Source organism: Phocoena phocoena, chromosome 6, assembly GCF_963924675.1.
Source record: "Phocoena phocoena chromosome 6, mPhoPho1.1, whole genome shotgun sequence".
In the NCBI taxonomy this organism is placed as follows: Eukaryota; Metazoa; Chordata; class Mammalia; order Artiodactyla; family Phocoenidae; genus Phocoena; species Phocoena phocoena.
In genome coordinates, this window is record NC_089224.1 from 100,405,340 (window position 1) to 100,422,191 (window position 16,852).

Consider the following 16,852-nt stretch of genomic DNA (forward strand, 5'->3'; position numbering starts at 1 on the left):
ATAGCAAACATACGAGGTGGGTGCTTTTAGTGCCCCCTTTTATAGAAAGTAAGACACAGAGAAGTTAATTAACTTGCCGAGGTCACACAGCCAGCAAATGGTAGAATTAGAACTCTAGACTGGCTCCGAATCTTATGCTCTTATGTAGCATATTACACTTACTCTCAACACATAAAGAGGATCAGTGAATTGAGAGGAAAAAAACTATATATTTTTTAATATATTAATATCTTTTCTGTTAAGGTGCTGAAACAGGAGTCTCTGACTCCTCAGGAACCTTGTTATAGACCGTTAGACATGCACGAGTTCAGACTGATTTCCTGACCCTTGGATGGCTGTATAAGCATTAGTTTCTCAATGCCTCAGTTTCCCCATCTGTCAGTAAGAGCATCTAATTCAAATCTTGAGAGACGCTGTCTGCGTAAATAGTTTTCGATACCCAGAAGGTGCCGAGTGGACGGCTGTGTGAGATTGGGAGGATACACACGACGGTGCTGAGGGATTTACTCAGTGGGCTGGCTGGGGGCAGGGGACTGGCCCTAATGACGCTGCTGCTTTGGCCAGTCCAGCTCTCCCCGCCACACAGCTCATCCTGCAGAGGGCTCTGTTGACCTCGGAGGAGATAACAGTCCTTTCAAAGAACCAGAATTTGGGTCAGATACGCCTAATTAAAAAGTGAAAATGATTTCATTTTCTTGACTAAAAGTAGAAGGGTTCCCTCCCAATAAAGGAAGCATAGACCCCCATTTATGTGCGTAAACTAGGTCCTATGTGACCACTAACTCTCGAGCCTTGAAGGAATCAATGGCTTTGACCTTTGGCCAGTCATTAATTCCTCCAAATTACTTGGGGCTGAGTCCTTAAGGTTATGGGTTGCAAAGGAAAAGGAGGAAAGTATACATGTACGAGCCACATACACGTGTGGATGGACGGCTTTGTTTTCATGGGTACAAACATTTCAAATGGATGAGTGCAGGATATCTAGAGGAAAGGTGTGCTTTTGTGGAGAGACAGTCGTGACACAGAAATCACTTCTGTGGCCTTTTCAGCTTACCCTGCAGCATCTCAGCTTTCTGAATTTCCTCCCACACCCACCCACTCAAAGTGGCTTCTCTTCCTTAGGAATAAGGATTCCGTGCTAGGGATTCCTACTACTTGTGCACACAGCCTACACACCCCTCTGCTTTTTAGCAATCAGTAGAATCTCTTTTCAAAAGCATTTTATCAAATGCTTCTTTTGTTTGAGGCCAAATAATCATCATAATACATTTCCATCATGAACCTCTCCTCTTTCATGGATTCCCAGGATTTTAAATGGACTAATGGGTGCAAGTTCCTAAGGCATCACAGCTCCACTCGATGACCCCGTGAGAGCAGAATCATGGATGCATTCTGCACTCCCAGAACTGGTGGGAGGCCTAGAGATCACGGAAACCAGTGGTTTTCAAACACAGCGCTCTACAGCTCAGCTTTTATCTGTGGTACACAGTGGCTCCAAGGTAAGATTTTGTTTGATCAAAGGGTTTCTTGGCTAAAGACTTAAATAAATTCAAATATTAAAAACACAAACATGCCCTCTCATTTATCAGATGAGGGAACTGAGGCCTGGGGGTGGGTAAAGTAGAATTAGTAAGTTACAAAAGCTGCTATGAGTAGTGGATTTGGAATCAGGCATTCCATTACCAGCACTGTCATTTACTAACTACGTAACCCTGGGGAAGACACTGGGTCTTGACACCCTCCCTCCTCTAGAACACAGGAATATCACTACTCACTTTAACTCAATCTATTAACGTTGTAATAGATTTAAGGGATATATGGTTGTGTTAAAAACAGAAACGCTCTCTACATACGTCCATTTATTTAACAGATCTCTGAGCACATATTAAATGCCAAATATCTACTTGGCATCTCTTTTTGGAAGTCTCAAGGGTTCCCAAGCTTTTCATGTCCAAAACTGAGTACACAGTCTTCTTTCCAAACCTTCCAGGGTGTTCTAGCTCTGTGAATGGTACCAGCGCCCATCAGATTGTCTAGCAAGCATACCTAAAACACATCCTTGGAGCTCACCTCAATGCCCTTCCCTTGAACTCTCAGGGTCAATCTACCATCAAGCCCTGCTAATTGTTCCTTCTAAATACCTCAGCATCTCTGCACGTTTCCCATTTTTACTACCTATACAACCCCTGTAACTCACATGGCAACCATCTCTCTCCCAGGCGCCTCCCACTGGTCCACCTGCACTCACCCTCTGGTCTCTGCACACACTCAGGTACTGAGACTCTCCCTCGAGGCGGCCTCTCCTGACTCCCTGGCCATACTGCCCTCCAACGCCACGAGATTTGCTCACAGGAGCCCCTCGCTCCTTACATACATATGATTCGCGTGTCACTATTCTCTGCAGAGTTACCTGATCGGTGCCGGGATTGCCCATTAACTAGAAGCTCCACAAGGCAAAAACCCAACTTTGCACCTCACCTCCTTTATGGCCTCGGGTGACTGATGTTCCTCCCCTGAAATTCATTTTTCTCAACCACAAAAACAGGAAATAGCTAAGTTACCTGAAAAGTGACTTCCAGCTACGGAAGTCGATGAATTCGCTGGATATCTATAGCAATATCTACCTATGTATGTACATATATATATATATACACATACCCATATTTACACATATATGTGTGTTCATTTATTTAGGGAGACAGGTACATACACGTGTGCACACACACACACACACACAGACACACACACACACACACAGACTCAGGAATCAATACAACTAGCTTTGACTCCCCTCTCCAGAGGCTTCCTATGTGCTATGACACATTATTCTCTCTGTCGTCTGGGTACCACAGAAGCAATACATCATAGGACCACAAACTTGATTATGTTATTCAGTATTCCACTCGCTGGAGACGTACTGAGTGCCTACTCTTTGATGGCTGCTAGGATGGCTCTGGACCCTCCAACGTGAAAGGCTTGGGGGGTTACTGAATGCTCCCCTCAGCTATACTAGTTCCAGTGAGATCATTTTCCCGACTTGGCAGGGCACCATTCATGCAGTAGTAGCATCAGGCTCTCTACCTGAATTCTCCAGGTCCTTGTACGCTTCGGCCCAAGACTTGGCCATGTTGGCCAGCGTGTACTCCATGATCTGGATGTCGGTGATGGGGCAGTTGCACTGCGGGAACTCCTCGGCACACTGGCATCTACACTGGCTGTTCTGGCACACGTATTCCCCCTCACCGTTGCACATGATGTAGCTCAAGGCTGATTGGACAAATTTCTCTTGCAGATACTGAGGGAAGATGATCTGAAGACCTGTTTGAGAATAGCAAGGAGGGGAAAAGGGAAGGTTAGAAAAGGTGTTTCATTAACAGTTTCGAGAGGTGATGCGTAGGACTCCGAAGCTGCTAGCTTTCTCTTTGTGTAACCAAACTATCTCTGGGCCTGCCTAGATCCACACAGGGCATAATTGGCAAGGCCTCCAGTTGCCTTGCTTCTAGTTAAACTTCTCAGGTCATGACCTTGGTCATCTCCACACTGCATACTCTATTCCGTGATATTAGGACTGAAGCTAGAGCCAGATCTGTTAATATACCTTTTCCATTTTGGGAGAAAACCCTTACTGAAAGCACAAGATTGCCGTTTATTTTTCCTTATTTCCTTCTTTTCTTTCCTTTTCCTTTCATCTAATATTTATGAACCCATTTATGAAGCACAAGCCCTGAGCTAGGCACTAGGTCTATAGAGATAAAAAAGACATGATCTTTGCCCTTGGGAAGTTTATAATATAAACAGCAGGGGTAGGCATGGACACACATCATCGTAACATAGCTTTATAGACCCAGAGCAGAGTCGGCCATATGAGGTAACTGGACAGCAGAACGCTGCAAACAGCATTGCTGGGATAGCAGGGAAACGTTTGCAGAGGAGATGATATTTGGGCTGGTTGAAAAGTGAATAAGAGGTCATTATGTAAAAAAGAACAGGAAGCATACTCTGAAGAGAGGGGTAGCAAGAACTAAGACTTAACATGTCTGGGAGTTGCTGGTGAATGAAATGAATTTGATGGGTGGGGTTGCAGTGCTGGAGGAGAACAGGTTTTAGAAAAGGGCAGATGCCAGAGTGCAAAGGTCGTTATTATATACGCTAAGGAACTTGGACTCCATCCTGTGAATAATGGGAATACTTTGGTAGTTTCCTGGGTAAGGATGATAGAAATAGAGTTACATAATTGAACAGGACCACAGTATCACTCACACATACACATAGATATCAGTGGAGAATGGCATCAAATTAAATTAATTATCTCTTCTTTGCTTAAAAATGAAGAAGGCAAAGCCCACCAAGAGGAAATGAGTAGCTCATGGTTATGAGATGAGTACTGTTGACCACACCTCATGATTTTTTCTCTACACTTGACTAATCAAAGTCCTAAGCCAGAGGGCCAATGATGGAGAAGGATTTATCTGGGCACGAGTACTAACTACTCTTGTACCTATGAAATGTCAGCACAGCAGGCCAGCGCCTATGGTGCCCAGAAAAAAGGACAACTCTGGGCTAAATTAATTAATTCAAGCACTTTTGCCTGGGACATTTCTCTCCACCTCATTTGGAGCTGCCAACAGTTTTTGCCACCAGTGCATAATGGGGTAATGGTTTTACTACCCACTGTGTAAAAGAGAACTGTGCTATTTGGATTAAATTTTTTTCTCATTCGTGCTTCAGGGACATCCCTAATCCTACTCATCAGGGATCTTCCGAATAAACTCAGCATTTCTTTCACTCTCGACTTCAAAGTTGTGTTTCTAGATTTTTGTCTTTGTTTCTCTTGCTTTCAGATTATTAAAAAAAAATGAAGCCCATCATTTCAACCTGTCTTCACATGGCAGCTAAAAAAAGACTATTTTCAGAGGGGCCTTGTGAAAAAGAAGACTGTGCTTCTAGTGTGCCTTCTGGTAGGAAATCATAACACAGTAGTTAAGAGCTGGGCAGTACTAGAGTCGGGCTTCTCTACTGACTACCTAAGTCATCTCACGTTAGTTAGTCAACCTCTCAAAGGCTCCACTTTCTCTTCTCTCAAATGAAGATACCTTTAGTACCTACATCAGAGGGTTATTGAGAGAGCTAAGTGAAATAATTCTTTAGAATTGTCTAGAACAAGTCCCTGACGCATAGCAAATGAACACATGTGATTTATTCCTATTTTTGATGATGATGATGACAGGGATGCCATTTCTCTGATTAAAGTTTTTTTTAAAAGTTTCAACAGAAACTTCAGGATAAACAAAGGAACAATAGCTGTGAGTATCTAATCAGAAGAAGAAAATATCTAGAAGGCAGTGTTTGGGTATTTGGAGAGCTTCCACAAAAAAGTGGGGTCTAGAATTATGTGTTTGTTGAACCAGCACTGGTGGGAGGGCTATTCAGAAAGGTGGATCCTTTGTCAACATGCACAGAAGACGTGCTAACAGACAGAGCTGAACAGCCCCAGGGCAATGATCCATCACAAGGCTGGGTGGGTGAGTGCCACCCCAATGAGCAGAGGGTCCAAATGAGTGAGTCACTGCTCAGAAGGGCTCCTGTACGGAGGGATATGATGCAAATACCAAAAGGTAGAGCAAATCAAATCAAGCAGTAAAGTCCTTCTAAACCAAGCCTCTAATTCTTTCGGAGTATGCATTATTGAGTCACTTTATCTGTATCACCATGTTCACTTCCGAAGCAAAATTTATTTTTAGCTGATCCCAATCCCCTACAGGCATCTAAGTCTATGGATTGGGGTTAAGTTTCTGTTGCTTAAAGAAATTCTACAGACTATACTCTCAGTCCTACTTTTCTAGCTTGCTCATCATTTTCTTTCTCCCCCTTTGTATGGGATATAATATTCTATTCTTAGTCCCAGCCCAAAAGGAATTTGGGGAGAGCATTTTTCAAAAATTGCATTAAATCATTTCTCCATCTGGCAAGGATACAAAAGGCAGTATTACCTACCCCATGTAACACAACTGAAAACAGATGAAGTTTGGGATTGGGGGGTTTCTGGGAACAGCTGAAACACAAAACTGGTTGCTCTTTAAAAATGGAAACCCAGAACCTGCCAAGCTGTCTCTGAGGCGGAATCTCCTGGGCAAATTTGAAAGAGAATAATGAAGACATAGCAATTAAAAAGCACTTTTCTGCAAAATGTCATTACTGTTTAAAGTTACATAACCATTTTCCAGCAGCGGAGGTTCAAATAGCAGTCACCGGCAGTGTCGTCTCCCAATGACCTGTGTCCAACAAAGAGGCCCATTGCTGAGCACCTCCTACATGGGCGCCTGAGTCCTGCTGGCTTCAATGGGAGCCATAAATAATTTGGAGGGGGATTTGGCCTGGAGAACCACAGTTTGAAAGATATACAGCTGCCGGCTGGGGTGGAATCTTCTGTCCCCAAAGTTCCCAAAGATATACACACACACACACACTCATACACACGGAAAGGAAAACTGAGAAAATGAGAGAGAGAAAAAGGCCACCCTTGGTGCCAAGCATATAAATTTGGCCTCACAAAACCCAGGAAGGCAAGAGTTGAAAGTTCCATTTGCACAGCGACTATCCCAAGCTAAACATATGGAATCTGCAGCCCCAGCCCAGTCTTGTTATACTTAAAAAAAAAATCTGGTACTTTAAAATGGAATGTTCTGCTGTTCCACAGTGGGCACGATGTCGATGTGGGAACCCCCATGTCATCTGCCTTCTCTTTTCCTGATTTCTGCCCCATCTTCCTCAGTCCCCCCTCCTGCCTCACTTCAACACGCACGTTGCACGATACCTTTTGTATTTTACGTACAGTCTCTGTGCTGTCACACGAGAGGGTATCTCTATTTCACTGACCGCGTCCTTTCTCTTCTCTCCTTATCCTCTCTTCTTTTTTTTCAGGACACACGGGCATCCTGCCCTTTTTCAGTCCCTCTTTTGTGCCAGTCTTATTCTTTCTACAGTCTCTGCACTTGTCCTCCCCTGTGCCTAGAATATTCCTTTTCGAGATCTTTGTCTGGCCCCCTTGTCCTGCCATCCAGACTTGTCCAGACCACCCGAGTTAAAATGTCTCTTCTATTTGCTTCACAGAATTAGTTTCTGAATGAAATTACCTTATTCATTTGTCTTCATTTTTGTTCCATCTCCCCCATTAGACAGTGGGCTTAAGGGGGACAGCCCACTGTCTAATGGGGGAGATGGGCTTTATGGGGACAGAGGCTTATCTGTCCACGACAAGCCCCCAGGGTGTAACTTAAGACCAAGCCCTGTGGAGGTTTCAGACTCTCATTTGTTGAATGAAAGAAGCATCCCCTTTCTCATCCCTACTGAAGAGAAAGTTGTCCCTAAAACCTTTGAGGCCATTAGAATTGAAGACATGTCCATAGCTCCACAACTATAGTAAAAGACTCAGGACTTGAATCTGGGAATTCGGACTGAACTCTGAAACACTGGCAGGTCCTTCCGCATCTCCAGTGGGTAAGTGTGGAAACTGAGACGAATGCCTGGCTTGGGGCCTCTGTGGTACCTATGGCACAGAGTGGCCTCTGGGAATGTCTTAGCCCCTCTGAAACTCAGTTTTCTTGCCTGTGAAGTTAAAAATCCCAATAACCACCTTCCAGGGCCGTTGAAAAGGGTAAATGAGGGGAGAAAAGGCATAAACAGCAGTTTAGCAAACACCTGACTCTTATGGGCTGAATGTTTGTGCCCCTCCCACCCCAATTTCATACGTTGAAACCCTAACCCTGCCCCACCTTGTGATGGCATTAAGAGGTGGGGCCTTTGGAAGATGATTAGGTTTAGATGAGGTCATGAAGGTGGGGTCTCCACGATGGGATTAGTGCCCTTATAGTAAGAGGAAGAGACGGGAAGGCATGCACGCTTGCGCTCTCTCGCTCTTCCTCCCTCTCTCTCTCCCTCTCCCCCGCCTTGCCTCCCTGAGCACACACTAAGAAAAGGCCATGTGAGCACACAGTGAGAAAACAGCTGTCTACAAGCCAGGAATGTGCCTTAATCGGACACTGAATCTGTCGGCACCTTGACCTTAGACTTCCCAGCCTCCAGAATGGTAAGAAATAATGTCTCTTGTTCAAACCACCCAATCTATGGTATTTTGTTATAATTAAGTGTTCAATAAATGTTAGGTTCCTCCATTTACACCCTATTAGAACATAATCCATTACCTGAACCAAACTTGAGCGCTTCTTGGAAAAATCCTTCTTGAGTAGCCCCATTTGGGCTAGTAGGAAACATGCCAAGAGTGCAATTTGTCTTAATAGCACTATAGTAATTATTGTAGGTGCTCATTATTATTGTTCCATTGTTTGTACTTCAATGAATTTTCCTTCCTTCCTTCCTTCCTTCCCTCCCTCCCTCCCTCCTTTCCTTCCTTCCCTTCTCTCTTCCATCTATCTTCTTCTTCTCTCCATCTCTCTTTCCTTCTTTCCACACATATTGCTTAAGCTCTACTGGGTGGCAGGCACTGTGCCACAGATACCAGGGTGAATAACGCAGGCAACTCCCTGCCCTCGCTGACCTCACACTTAAGGAAGGAGACAGACCTGTAAACAAGCTGCTTGGATGCAGTGAGACCAGTGCTTTAGCAGAAGCACAAGATTGCTTGGGGAACACACGGGAAGAATACCTAGCCCAGCATGGAGTAGGGGTGGTCAAAGACTCTCTTCTAGAGGAAGCAGCATTTAGGCTGAGACCCAACGGATTAACAGGAGTTAGGGGATGGGAGATCCACAGGAAGAGTGTTCTAGAAAGTGGAAACAGCATGTGCAAAGGCCTCAGGAAATATTATTCTTTCCAACTAAGAGCCAACTTAGCCATCACCTTTCTTTCTGATTAAGGTTCATCTTTTTTTGTTTGTTCATTTACTTCCAAGTTCCCTAGAGAAGAACAACTTTCGGCACCTCAGAGAAGATCACAACTCTGAAGGGAAGAATGACACAGAGCAGAGATCTGTCAGCTCATCAGAGGAAGAGCGCTTCCTACAACAACAAAGGTCAAGGATCCTGGTCTCTTACAGACAGGGAATGAACCTGAGATTCAGAAAAAGAAAAGGCGGCTCACTGTGCTTCTGAGTTTCAACCACTGGGAGGCGCTAAAGTAACAGAACTTTCAGGGTAATCTTACATTGGATCCCTGGAGACCTTTGAGGACATTGTCAATATTGCTGTTGTCAATATTGCTGTGTAAAGCAGGCACCTGGTTCAGGTGACTGTGCTCAGTGAGCTAGGGAACACTTAATGTCTGGAAAAGAGGACACTATCAACAAAAGCCAATCCGACCTTCATCCCTGACCCTGACCCTGCTCCTCTGCTGATAGGACCTCTTGGCCACTTTCTCCTTCCTTCAACAAGCAGTACCTGAGGAACTGCTGGACTAGATGTTTCCTACCTTCTAAGGACACAGAAGTGCTACCTGGAGATTCAAAACTAAAGTTCAGAATCCAAGAGGCAAAAGCCTTAACTGATGATTAAAACATAAAGTTGTATGATGTCTGGTAAATAGTAGGTGTTCAATAAATATATTTCAAATATTGAATAAGCCAGTGATCTATTATGAAGATGAAAGAAAATAAGCCTGGGCATGATAATTATGGAAGACTTCGTGATGTGAGTAGGATGTGGGTAGAGTCTTGAGACACGAGCCTGGTCTCAGTAGATAAAGAAGGGCATCCCCAGCGTTCCATGGAGAAGGCATACGCTGCACAAAGTTGGGTCAGTGTGTGCATACCTTGTATCAATCTAAGTCTTGTTCAAGGCAAGAGCTCTACATCTTCCTTTTGTTTCCCTCAGCTTTGTTTTATTTTATTCTGTATCCTAATTACCTAATATAGTAATATTTTGATGGATTTGCTCTTTTCTGACCTATTTCATTAAACATTAAATGTACGATCTCTTACAGTGCTAAGAGGAAGAGGGAAAAATACAGGTTCTGTTTTGGTTGAGTATAAATATTTTCCTATCCTGTTCTTGCATCAGAATGTGGCCCCCTGTAGATCTCTCAGAGCCCTATAGGAGTCCCACCTGTTGTCTTGTACCTGCTAAGTTCTGCTTGTCAAATTCTGTCCATTTCTGAAAAGCACGAGGCGAGGAGGAGGACAACAAGGACTGTACCTTTTGCAAAAAGTCAGCCTGACCCCCTTCCTGTGAAAGCCCAGGGATTTCAGACTGGCAGATAAAGGACTTCATGGTTCCAGCAGTCATTCTGAACCTCAGTGTAATGAAGGCGTGCAGGTCAATTACCCATCTGTTTGTGTTTCTATTGCGGTGAATTACAGTATCTATCGCTGACAGCTCATTGGAGTGGAATGGAAATAAGATGATAATTCACAGGGTGAAACTATGCAGAAAGGGCAAAAAGGCTATGATCTCATTCAGAAGCTCAGCCCTGTCTCCATGAAGGGTCATTTGCACTCCAGGAAATGAGGAAGGGCAGCTACCTGGGGGGAAAAGTGGGTGGGTTCTGGCTCCCCCTTCCTGATAGAATAACCCTGCGGGATCTTGAGGAGTAGACATGGAACTCTTGGAGGAAAAATACAGGTAAATGATATTCTGCACAATAAAATGAAAACCTTTTTAAACCAGCAGAAGTTTTGAGGGGTGACTGGCAGTATAGAAAGGTGACCCTGTAGGGATGTTCCAAAGAACCTATTAATGCGTATTCAGTGCCCCTCCCTGCAGTGTCCTGCCTTTGAAAAAATTACACACTCCCACCCTCTGAACTCAGATAGGTTCCCGTGACATGTTTTGGTTAATGAAATGTGCAAGTGATGTTTGCAACTTCCAAAACGAAGCTACGAGGACCCACACATGGATCCATCAGATTCTCTTTTCCCATCACCACAAGAACAACAATGTTCCATCTAGAGGCCACTGCTGTTCTCCAGATAAATGCCTTCTTCATTCTGTGAAGCAGAATCACAAGTGACTTGTGACCATGATGTAGCATCAGTAAGAAATGAGTATTTACATTTGCCACTGAGATTCAGGGATTGTTTGTTAGCACAACATAACCTAGCCTGTACTGATGGATACAGGAAGTGGCAAACTGGGGCCCGCGGGCCTATTTTCACAAATTAATTCTATTGGAATGCAACCACACAGATTGAAGTATTGTTTACAGCTGCTTTCACATTACAATGGAAGAGATGGATAGTTGCAACAGAGACTGTGTGTGACCCACAAAGCCTAAAATATTTACCATCTGGCTCTTTACTGAAAAAGTTGGCCAGCCAGTGTACTAGTTGATCATGAAGATTCTTTCAACCTTGATTTTCTGAGTCTATTCTGTTCTGGTCTTATTTCAATTATTAAGCAAATAGGTATCTATTAGATGCCAGGTACTCTTTCAGGCACTGGCGAAAAGGCAAGGAACTAGAAACAAAATCCTTGCTCTCATGGAACTTACCTTTCAGTGAGGCAGACAATCAGAGGAGGATTTAAACTGGCAAAAGGGATTGGGGGCAGGGAGACTTCTAAATGACACTTTTAACTTTGAAAAAGAGAATATGGTCTAAACTATGAAATCGCTAACAATAAGGAGGCAAAAATACTTTTTTTCTCCAACATAATTTAAAAATTCAGTTTCATAAAATTGCAACATGAAGATGCCCTTGAAGCTTTAAGAAGAGGTTGAGTCAATTTAAACCTAAGCTTCTTCATAGAATTCATGATAAAAACCAAATGACACCTCTAAGATTCTGTGTCACCTGATCCCTAGGTCAGCTGATGTCTGCAGATTCTTTTCTCACCTAACTCCCTTTTTTTTGCTACATCCTGTACCACTACCACCGCTGTCCCCCAAATGCTCCAAATTCTCTTTGTTCAAATTTTGGCTCCAGCTCTGATTAACGGCATGACCTTGGGAAGTTAAAACTAAGAGGCTTAACTTCTCTGATTTTCAGTTTCCTCATTAAAGCTTCCTGTGTAGGTTTTTGTAAAAGTTAAATGAACAATTTTATATCTTGATTGTGGTGGTATCTTGATTACATGACTGGATATGTCTGTCATATTCATAGAACTGTTCACCTCAAAAGGGTGAATTTTTCTGGATGTAAATTATATCTCCATGAATGGGAAAACAAAATCAATTATGTAACCCATGTGAAGCCCTTAGTACATGATAGTTATCCAACTAATGTCATTTCCTGTCCTCACCCTGTTTTCTATTGCTTTCTCTGGAAGCCTTTGACAATCTGAGGCATTCTCTCTGTGGGCAACCAAAGCACCTTGCACATAACTCAAATTCTAGTAGAACACACATTGCATCATACTATGTGTGTCTATATTCAAGTTCCTCCTGGTCTGTGAGCTCCTTGAATGCAAGAGGCAGTACCTCATTCACCTCCCACTTCCTTGTTATCTGGCACATTAGTGGGTACCCAGTAAATGAGTTTGAATGAAGGTGAATTTAAAGAGGATGTGCTGCAGAGAGGACTGTGCTTCTCTGCTCTGGGCTTAGCACAGCCCATCTCTCTAGAGCCATTCCTCATGAGCAGGACCTGTTTCATCTTTCCCAACATCGTAGCTTGAAACCTGAAGCTACTTTAACTTCAGCTCAATAGTGAAGGGGACAGGTGCTCAGAAACATCTGAGTGAAAAAAATGCACAAATTGAAAAAGCATCCTAAGAGAACAATGATGCTAAAAGGCCTTGACCACTAATTTCAGCACATATTTTGTTTGGGATCCATTGCTACAAATTATGATTCTTGAGAGCTATAACTGCCTTTTCATTCTTTCCATGCTATCAAGCACAATACTAGATCACAGTAGGTGTGTAAAAATAAAACTGTTCAATTCAGCCACTCTTAGGAAAGTCCTTTCACTCACCATGTTATTGAGGCAGGCACTGTACTAGATGTTAGAGATACAGAAATGAATAAGACGGTTTCTGACCTCAGGGGGCTCCAGTTGGGTAGGAGAACAAAATTCATAAATGTACAACTAAAATAAAATATACACACATTTCAGCAAAAAGGAATAAAGAAAAGACCTCTACTTCTGTAAGAGTAGAGGAGTTTGGAATAGTTATTGCGGACAGGATTGCACCCAAGTGAAATTACAGTCCAGCATTTGCCAAGTTGTATAACACAGAATCATAGATCTGCAGATGTAACCAAGATCAAATACATTCAGGAAACTCTGTGTATTTAATCCAGCTCTTGAGACTCCTAGTACACATTTGCCCAGTTGAGGCACTGAGAAGTCCTGCAGTAAATAAGTGTGGTTTATGTTATTTAATCTAGTGTTTCAGTATTATTGAGCTTTTGCTACATTTCTGTTTCCTAACAAACAGCCTCCAAATCCCAGTGGTTTACAACCACAAAGGTTTATTTCTTGCTCATGTTTCATGTTGGCTGGGCTTTGGCTCTGCATCAGATGTCTTCTTCTTTCGGATCTATACTGAAGGAGTGGCGTCTCTCAGGTATATGCCATTCTCATAACACAGGGAAACAAAAGCCAAGCCAGGCAATGTCTCCTCAAGTGTCTTCTGAGATGAGGCATGCATTATATTCTCTTGCATTCCATTGGCCAAAGCAAATCATATGTCCAAGTGCAATGTCAACTAAGTGGGGTGTATACATCTCCCACAGGACAGCATTGCCTGTCACACGCAATGCACTGTTATGTATAATTCTCTCAGGGAAGAGAGAGATGCAGTCATGCAATGTACCACAAAATAAACTTATTTTTCCACCAAAGCTTATTTTTAAAAATTGAATTGCCATATGATCCAGCAACTCCACTCTTAAGGTATATACTCAAAAGAATTGCACAGAAGTATTCAAATAAAAACCTGAACACACTGTTCATAGAAGCAATATTAACAAAAAGGTGAAGACAACCTAAATGTCCATCAACTTATGAATGGATAAACAAAATGTGGTCTATCCACACAATGGAATCTTAACTCAGCCATAAAAGAATGAAGTACTGTTACGTGCTACAACACAGATGAACCCTGAAAACATTTTGTTACATCAAAGATGCCAGAAACACACACACAAAAACATATTGTATGATTCCAATTATATGAAATGTCCAGAACAGGCAAGTCAATAGAGACAGAAAGAAGATTAGTAGTTGTCTGGGGCTGGAGGGAGTGGGGAATGGGAAATTACTGCTTAATGAATATGGAATTTCCATTTGGGATGGTGAGAAAGTTCTGGAACTAGATAGTGATGACAGTTGCACAACACTGTGAATATACTCAGTGCCCCTGAATTGTGGATTTTAAAATGTTTAAAACATTAAACTTTGTGTGATATATATTTTATCACAGTAAAAAATTAAGATTCAAAGCAAACTGATTTGACAGTTCAAATAAATTTAAATCAGTAAATATTTATCGAGCATATACTACAAACTAAACACTGAAATAAGAAGTGAATAATGAATATGTTAAAAAGGATATGATTCTACTTTCAGGGAATTTAATTGCAATTTAGTAGAACTATGAACAATTGTGTACATGAAACCAGGTAGAATGTATCTAGAACAGAGTAGAAGTGCATCGAAAGTGCTATATTTGCAGTGCCAAAGAAGAGCTTAATTGTGCCTAAGATGTATTGTGAGGGAAAAAAAATAAAGATTGACTTAATAATCTTAAAAAATAAACAGGTACTGTGTTTGAAGAGAGTCAATGTATAAAAATTTCCACGGGTGATTTATTTAGGTTTTGGCCATCCTGACGCCTGATTTGTGTACAATCAGAGACCAACAAGGAATCAAGTGGGATGTGGTGGTTAAAGTAGGTCAAACTGTCACATTGATCACTGATCAGTCAGGAGTTCCATGCTGCACGCTCGGCCACAAGTTTATTGAAAGGTATAGCCCCACGTGACCACACACCAAATGATAAATCTTCTGATATCCCCCCCTCAACACCAGCTTATGCTCCATTAGCATTTCCACCTCTTTCTGTACAAGTCTGAGTCTTGAGTCACCAAATTATTCCAGATTTCCCCCGGTCAGAGGCAGCCCTTTTTATAGTCATCTATACCTGGAATGTTGCAAGGCTTTCATAATCGTCTGTTATAAAGGTATTTGATCTTTTCTGGTTCTGGATTCTTTTGAGAGTATGAGAATAGCTATGGAAATGGCACACCTACGCACATCCACAAGTTGGAAAGTAATTTTAGGAAAATCGCAGACTTTCTAAAGTAAATAGCAGAACCTATCAGCACACAGAAAGCGCTATACAACTACTTGCTCCAATAAAAACCATGATTATATGTTCCAGGTTGAGACACAATATGCTACACACTTTAAGAGCACTGGCATTGAGTGGACCTGTGTTCAAATTCTTGCTCTGCTGGCTACAAGAGCGTTACTAACTTCTGTGAGCCTCAATTTGCAAATCTGGAAAATGGGTCTGTGTTGAGGTTTCTGAGAGACGAATATAAAGGAATGAGCTCTATACCTGGCACAAGAGAACTATCCAGGAAATCACAGCTATGATTTTGTATCCGCCCTCTTGGGTTTTAGGTCAGGTGCTTTCAACATATTTTTCAAATAAATGCAGAACCATGACTCCGAGGCAGTGGTGTTTTTATTCCCATTTATTAGAAGATCTAGAGAAGCTCAGAAACTTAATTAACTAGTCCAAGGACTTATCACTATCACATGTGCTCTCGTACACTCCCTATTTGTCCTCTGAGTTCTTTTTCCGCTTTTTTTTTTTTTTTTTTTTTTTTTTTTTGCGGTACGCGGGCCTCTCACTGTTGTGGCCTCTCCCGTTGCGGAGCACAAGCTCCAGATGCGCAGGCTCAGCAGCCATGGCTCACGGGCCCAGCCGCTCCGCGGCATGTGGGATCTTCCCGGACCGGGGCACCAACCCGTGTCCCCTGCATCGGCAGGCGGACTCTCAACCACTGCGCCACCTGGGAAGCCCTCTGATTGAGTTTTAATTGATATCTTCAATCCACTTCTTAAGAGGAACTTCACTTCTCACAAGGCAGAGAACATGGTGCCCCTTGGCTCATAAAGTAAAACCAATACTTGGAGTCAAGCAGTAGGGTGGAAGTCAGCAATCCCATTTGTCATGAAGGCGCTGCTCTTTTATTCAACAGGCTTTACAGACAGCGCCACAGGAAGACGGAAACACGGATTCCCATCAGTGCCTCCTAGGCCCCGGCTAATCGGCAAGAAGGGCCTTTAGTCGCAAGCCGTTGCCGGTGACCCCGGGCTAATTCTTAATGAGGATTCAGCCCGAAGCTGCTGACTAGAGCAGGCTCTGGCAACAATCACTCCGCCTTCCACTGGGGTCACAAGGCCACGTGGGGTGACAGGGCTTCATGAAAAGAAGGCCTGATGACGTTCCTTCCCCTCTTCCTCGACTACTGCAGTTGGGCAGGGATTTATTCCCATTCTACCCACATCTAGAATGTGTTGTGCTGACTCAAGGCTCCCTGAGAAAAGTAATCATGGATCCCAGGCGGCTAGGAACCAAAACCCGGGGGATCTTGGGAAAGTGACTTCACCCCTTGGGGCCTCAGTTTCTTCATCTATGTAATGGGGAGCATGATCCCTATCTCTTAGTTGCTGGGAGGGATAAACTGGCTCATGGATATAAACACAATATGCCTAAGAAGGAGTAACAGCTCAAAATAACGTACATTTTAAACAGTTCAAGTACTCTGTTCCCCTCTCTCTATTACTTGTTGCAAGATGATTTTAAAAATCATTATCTTCGGGCTTCCCTGGTGGCGCAGTGGTTGAGAGTCCGCCTGCCGATGCAGGGGACACGGGTTCGTGCCCCGGTCCGGGAAGATCCCACATGCCGCGGAGCGGCTGGGCCCGTGAGCCATGGCTGCTGAG

The 16,852-nt window shown here is 43.1% G+C and overlaps 1 protein-coding gene across 1 annotated transcript in view; it reads right to left on the reverse strand.

Moving 5' to 3' along the window:
* The window catches only part of BRINP1 (BMP/retinoic acid inducible neural specific 1), a 180,068-nt gene that overhangs the window by 26,484 nt on the left and 136,732 nt on the right, over positions 1-16,852 (reverse strand). The window contains exon 6 of the mRNA XM_065879019.1: positions 3,082-3,318. Within this exon, the coding sequence (XP_065735091.1) occupies positions 3,082-3,318 (237 nt within the window). The remainder of the gene's footprint in view (positions 1-3,081; positions 3,319-16,852) is intronic.